The sequence below is a fragment of the Dipodomys ordii genome, unplaced genomic scaffold (assembly GCF_000151885.1).
Source record: "Dipodomys ordii isolate 6190 unplaced genomic scaffold, Dord_2.0 Scaffold11, whole genome shotgun sequence".
Taxonomy (NCBI): Eukaryota; Metazoa; Chordata; class Mammalia; order Rodentia; family Heteromyidae; genus Dipodomys; species Dipodomys ordii.
Genome location: NW_012267227.1, coordinates 960,236 through 967,065, shown reverse-complemented (window position 1 = coordinate 967,065; position 6,830 = coordinate 960,236). Strand labels below are relative to the sequence as shown.

General features: G+C 50.4%; 1 protein-coding gene across 1 annotated transcript in view; it reads left to right on the top strand.

Annotated features, from left to right (window-relative positions):
- Nucleotides 1–4,590, top strand: part of Smad6 (SMAD family member 6) — an 84,091-nt gene extending 79,501 nt beyond the window's left edge. The window contains exon 5 of the mRNA XM_013009903.1: nucleotides 3,913–4,590. Within this exon, the coding sequence (XP_012865357.1) occupies nucleotides 3,913–4,448 (536 nt within the window). The 3' untranslated portion in view covers nucleotides 4,449–4,590. The remainder of the gene's footprint in view (nucleotides 1–3,912) is intronic.
- Nucleotides 4,591–6,830: the final 2,240 nt, after the last annotated feature.

Sequence of the window (6,830 nt, the reverse complement as noted above, 5' to 3'; positions counted from 1 at the left end):
CCACCTTCCCAGTCCTGTGTTGCTTATTTTTTTGAGATTAGGGTCTCCCTTCCTGTCCAATCTTTGATCTCTTCCTTTTTTGTGCTTCCTGGGATTGCTGGGATGATGTGCTCAGCGGTTGAGATAAAGTTTCTCAAACCAACTCCCTTCCCCGCACCCTGCCAAACACACATCTCAAACTGAGATCTCTTGTCTCCCAAGTAGCTAGGATTACAGGAATAAGCCACCCTACCCAGCATGTTTTGATCACTTATGCATTTCTGCTACCCAGGATGCTCACTGTTCTGATCTCTTGTCTCTCTACCCCATCCCCACTGAGGATGGAACCCAGGGCCTTGAACATGCTAAGCTGGCATGCTACCTCTGAATCATACCCAGCCTTTCCCATCTGTGCTATTTGTCGCCTTCCAAAGCTTTTGCTGCTAAGAAATCTGTCTCCTCCATTGCTCGTGGTTCACACCTATGATCCTAGTTATTCAGGAGACAGAGATCTGAGGCTCACAGTTCCAAACCAGCCCTGGCAGGAAAATCCTTAAGACTCTTATCTCCCATTAAGTAGCAGTAAGCTGGGCTGGGAATGTGGCTTAGTGGTAGATTGCTTGCCTAACACTCATGAAGCTCTGGGTTCAGTTCCTCAGTACCACATGAACAGAAAAAGCCAGAAGTGGCACTGTGGTTCAAAAGTGGTAGAGTGCTAGCCTTGAGCAAAAGAAGCTCAGCGATAGTGCCCAAACCCTGAGTTCGAGGTAACCTGCAGGCCAGCCTGGAAGGCAGGACTTCTTGACTTCTCAGACCCAGCGCCTCTCCTCCCCACCCCCCATCCTGCTGAAGTTTCAGGCAGGACCCAGAGTGTGGCTGGGAACTAGGCCAGACCCTGAGCAGAGGTTTGTGTGCGGGAGTTTCGGTCAGGGCTCGGTCATCTTTGATGTTGTTCACTCAAGTCTGACTCCCCAGTATTTATCTGCAATTAAAGAGCTGGTTCTTAATTAGGCTGATGGCTGTGGGAGATGGCGGGACCTCAGCCTTGGAACCCTGAGGAGGAAAAGATCCTTCTATGAGAGACTGTCCCCTTGCATACAGATTGCCACCTGGGCTGTACAGGAGAGACGTAACGTAGGGTAGCGGGGGGGGGGGTGTTCTGTGGACTCAGGGACTCAGGGATGCCACTTTCCTCCTCCAGTGCTGTGTTACAGAGAGCGTGGCCACAATTAGAAAATCCAAGTGGACATGCCTCTCTCTGTGTGTGTGTGTGTGTGTGTGTGTGTGTGTGTGTGTGTGTGTGTGTGTGTGTGTGTGCATGACAATGTGCCAATACTGGACTTGAATTCAAGGCCTTCATACTCTTTCTTGGCTTTTGTGCTCAAAGCTGGTGCTATACCATTTGAGCCACACCTCCACTTCTGGCCTTTTGGTAGTTACTTTTTGTTTTGTTTTGTTTTTGTCGGTTGTGGGGCCTGAACTCTTTCTTTCTTTCCTTCCTTCCTTCTTTTCTTTTCTGAGGCTTGATTCCACCCACCCCCACCCCCCTGCCCTGGTTGTGGGTCCTGAACTCTCGGCCTGGGCCCTGTCCCTCAGCTCTTCAGCTCAAGGCGAGCGCTCTACCACTTGAGCCACACCACCACTTCTGGCTTTTTCTGCTTATGAGGTGCTGAGGAAATAGAATCCAGGGCCTCATGCATGCAAGGCAAGCGCTCTACCACTGAGCCATCTTCGCAGCCCTGGTAGTTAATTGGAAACAAGAATCTTATAGACTTCCCTGCTTGGTTTGACTTGGAACAAAGATGCTCAGATCTCAGTCCTCCTGAGTAGCTAGGACTACAGGCATATGCCACCAGGGCTTATTCCACTGACTCCATCCTTCCCTTCTTAAGCTCTTGTCACTGCAGGTACCAAGCTAGAAGGTAGCTAGGGTGCTTTAGAGTTTGGAAAGGCCTTTGCCACCTGTACCCTGAGGATTCTTTGCCTGTGAAAGGCAAAGGAGACAATAACATTGCCTCATTAGATGCTGGGGCTCACACCTGTGATCCTAGCTCATCAAGGAAGGCTGAGATCTGAAGACTCTGGTTCAAAGCCAGCCCAGGCAACAAATTCATGAGACGCTTATCCAGCAAAACTCTGGAAGTGGAGGTGTGACTCAAGTGGTAGAGCACCAGCCTTGAGTGCAAGCAAGCAAGATCACAAAGCTTGCCAGGTGCTGGTAACTCATGCCTGGAATCCTAGCTACTTAAGAGGCTGAGACCTGAGAATCACTGTTTGACTCCGCATGGGAAGCAAAGTCCTTGAAATGCTTATCTCCAGTTAACCCCCAAAAAGCTGAAGTGGAGCTATGGCTCAAATGGTACAGCACTATGCTTAAGCAAAACACACAAAAAATTTCAGGGGGCTGGGAAGGTGAATCAGTGGTAGAGTGTTTGCCTTGCATGCATGAGGCCCTGGGTTCAATTGCTCAGCACCACATAAGCAGAAAAAGGCAGAAGTGGTGCTGTGGCTCAAGTGGTAGAGCACTAGTCTTGATCTGAAGAGCTGAGGGACAATGCCCAGGCCGAGAGTTCAGGACCCACAACCGGGGCAGGGGGGTGGGGGTGGGTGGAATCAAGCCTCAGAAAAGAAAGGAAGGAAGGAAAGAAAGAAAGAAAGAAAGAGGTATGGGCTGAAGGTAGCTCAGTGGTAATACACTTGTCTGATATTCTTGGACCCGGGGTTTTCCTCATTCTCTAGTATGTGCCATGGGCCTCAGTTTCCTTACCTCTGAATTGAGCTGTGCAAGAAAGTGCCCAGCTTACAGACAGCACCCACTGATACCTGTTCCCATCATGTCGCCAGTATCCTCACTCTGAGTACTGAGCCTGGCATGCTAAAGAACTTCGTGCCCTGCTGAGCAGTGCTGGGCTAGCCCTGCTCTCCTGGGCTCAGGTCTCCCAGACGTGTGCCAGATGGATAGTCTATTGGAGCTCAGGATGGAGCTGGGACTGGCTAGGCGGTAAATGCCCATCTTGGACAGGGAGCAGGACATCTTACTTTCTCCCCTGTCTACTCACTGGAACCTAAGGGCTGGGAGTGAAGTCCAGGATGCAAATGATAGGAGCTTGGGGCTGTGTGAGGAATGATTTCCCCAGCAGATCTCTGCCATCTCAATGCCAAGCAGAGCATGAGGGTGCATTCCTGGGGCTTGGGCCCTGCCCACTGCTGCTCTTGGCTTTGTTTGTTTGTTTTTGTTTGTTTGTTTTGGGTCCAGTCATGGGGCCTGAACTCTGGGCCTGGGCGCTGTCCCTCAGCTCTTCAGCTCAAGGCTAGCACTCTACCACTTGAGCCACAGCGCCACTTCTGGCTTTTTTTCTTTTTGCTTATGTGATGCTGAGGAATGGAACCCAGGGCCTCAGGCATGCAAGGCAAGCACTCTACCACTGAGCCATCTTCCCAGCCCTGTCCCTGAGCTTTTATGCTTAAGACTAGCGCATTCTGCCACTTTGAGCCACAGTACCACTTCTGCTTTTTGGGTGATTAATTGGAGCTAAGAGTCTCCCAGGAACTTTTTTGCCCTGGCTGGCTTCAAACCACTGTCTTCAACCTCCTGAGTAGCTAGGATTACAGGCATGAATCACTTTTTGTGTTATTGGTCGTGGGGCTTGAATTCAAGGCCTGGGCACTGTCCCTGAGCTCTTTTGCTCAAGGTTAGCACTCTACCACTTTGAGCCACAGGACCACTTCCAATTTTCTGGTGGTTCATTGGAGATAATAAGTCTCAGGTGCATGAGCTGGCTTGGAACTTCAGTCCTCTGATCTCAGCCTTCTAATAGCTAGGATTATAGGTGTGAGCCACAAGCACCCGGCTAGTTGCAAATCTTGGTCCCCCGGTTGTCCCAATCCCCAGCGACCTGACTTACCTGTGCTCGCTTTCCACCTGCCCTGCAGACGCCAGCATGTCTCCAGATGCCAGCAAGCCGAGCCACTGGTGCAGCGTGGCGTACTGGGAGCACCGGACGCGGGTGGGCCGTCTCTACGCCGTGTGTGAGCAGGCCGTGAGCATCTTCTACGACCTACCTCAGGGCAGCGGCTTCTGCCTGGGCCAGCTCAACCTGGAGCAGCGCAGCGAGGCCGTGCGCCGCACCCGCAGCAAGATCGGCTTCGGCATCGTGCTCAGCAAGGAGCCCGATGGTGTGTGGGCCTACAATCGGGGCGAGCACCCCATCTTTGTCAACTCCCCAACATTGGATGCACCCGGAGGCCGCACCCTGGTTGTGCGCAAGGTACCGCCAGGCTATTCCATCAAGGTGTTTGACTTTGAACGCTCCGGGGTGCTGCGCGCTGAGTTCGAGTCCACTGATGGCCCCTATGACCCCCACAGTGCCCGTATCAGCTTCGCCAAGGGCTGGGGACCCTGCTACTCAAGACAGTTCATCACCTCGTGTCCCTGCTGGCTGGAAGTCCTTCTCCACAATCACAGATAGAGCGAGCTGCCTGCCGCCAACACCACCACCGCCGCCACCACCACCGTCCCCCAACTTCCAGACCCAGGGGTGCCCCATGGACGAACCCCTCACCCCTACCCCATATCATCTACCTAGATTTAATATAAAGTTTTATATATTATATGGAAAGATATATTATACTTGTAATTATGGAGTCATTTTTACAATGTAATTATTTATGTATGGTGCAATGTGTATATATGGACAAAACCAGAAAGACGCACTTTGGCTTATCATTCTCTCAATACAGATATATTTTCTTTCTTTTCTTCCTTCGTTGTCTTCGTTTTGTTTGTTTAGGAAAGGGATACATCAGCCGGGTGCCAGTGGCTCATGCCTGTAATCCTAGCTACTCAGGAGGCTGAGATCTGAGGATCGCGGTTCAAAGCCAACCTGGGCAAGAAGTCCATGAGACTCCTATCTCCAATAAACCACCAGAAAAATGGAAGTGGGTAGAGCACTCGCCTTGAGCTGAAGAGCTGAGGGACAGCGCCCAGGCCCAGAGTTCAAGCCCCACAACTGACCCCCCCAAAAAAACAAAAAACAAAAATAGTATCAGTCACTCTTGGGGATAAAGTATTCTCATTATAGTGTTTTTGTTTCTGTTTTCCAAACTCCTCTTTTCACATAGAAGAGCATTTGAGTGATTTGGTGGGCCTCACCTGACCCATCCAGGACTCTGCAACTTGACTTCAATATTTATGGAGAGGGAAACAAACGCGAAGGCCCCAGGTTCAAGTTCAGATCCTCAGATCTCAGCCTCCTGAGTAGCAGGGATTATGGACATGAGCCACCTGTGCCCTGCTTGGCTTCAGGGATGCTGTGTCTGGAGAAACTCCATGAAAGGAAACAGGGCCTTCTGCCAGTAGCCAGCTATGGGCTCAGAGTAGATCCCTAAGACCCAGCGGGCCTGTGATAACTACAGGCCTATACACAGCCAGACCAGACCTTCACAAGGGATGGTAGTCACAGGCCCTCCCATGCCTGATATACAGGGATTGTGGAGTTGAGGGATGCTGTGAGTGATGTTTGTTTTAAGCTGCTTGGTGTGTGGATCGTTTATTACACAGAGAAGCTACACAGGACTTTCTAGAGCAAGCACTGCATGTTGATATAAATCTCTCAAGAAAGCACTCATGCCATGTATCATTCTTCTTTGCTATTTAGCTAATGAGTTCCCCCACCCTCCCTTAAAAAAGAAAAGAAAAGGATATTCTAGCTGGGTGCTGGTAGGTCACCCCTGTAATCCTAGCTACTCAGGAGGCTGAGATCTGAGGATATCTCAGTTCAAAGCCAGCCTGGGCAGGAAAAGCCATAAGACTCTTATCTTCAATTACAGAGAAAGCTGAAAGTGGTGCTGTGGCTCAAGCGGTAGCACTAGCCTTGAGGAAAAGGAGCTTAGGGACAGTGCCCAGGCCCAAAGTTCAAGGCCCAGGACCGGCAAAAAAAATTCTTTTAATCTAGAGAAAACACTGGTCTAACAATATGGCTTTATTCCTGCAATTAGCTAGAGCCTCTAAACCGCCATTTGTCATTCATCCTCCCAGAAGCCCGACCCTGTTCCTAAAGTTGAATACTCTGCCCTGTGCTTATGGCTCCCACCTGTAACCCTAGCTACTCAGGAGGCTGAGGTATGAGGATTGTGGTTCAAAGCCAGCCCAAGCAGGAAAGTCCATGAGACTCTTAATTCCAGGTAGCCAACAAAAAACCAGAAATAGAAGTGGTGAGGCTCTAGCCTTGAGAAAAATAGCTCAGAGACACCACCTAGGGCTCTGAGTTCAAGCTGTCCTGCTGGCACAAGAGGAAGAATAGGAGGTGGTAGTGGTGGCTAGCAGGAAGGAGATATTTCCCAAACGAGGTCATAGGTCCTTGCAGAGTGGTGGGTGGCTCTAGAGACAGGTAGACAGGTAGGTTGGACTTCCTGTCACCAAACCCAAATTTGGATAGGGGGAAAAGGGGTCCTGGAGTTGACTAGGTTTGACAGGATGTTAATCCCCACATTTTCCTCTCCATCCACACCCCATCCCCATCCTTGGTTCCCCATTACCTATCCTGTGTGTGTACATACACCCAAACATCCAAGCAGGTACTGGGATTTGAACTCAGGCCCTCATGTTCTCGTGTGTGTGTTTTTTACTCTAGGCTAATGACCTACCACTTGAACCTCAGCTCCACTTCTGGCTTTTTGCTGGTTAATTGGAGATAAGAGTCTCACAGAGATCCGGGCGCCGGTGGCTCAGGCCTGTAATCCTAGCTACTCAGGAGGCTGAGATCTGAGGATCGCAGTTCAAAGCCAGCCCAGGCAGGAAAGACCATGAGACTCTTATCTCCAATAAACCACTCAGAAAACCGGAAGTGGTG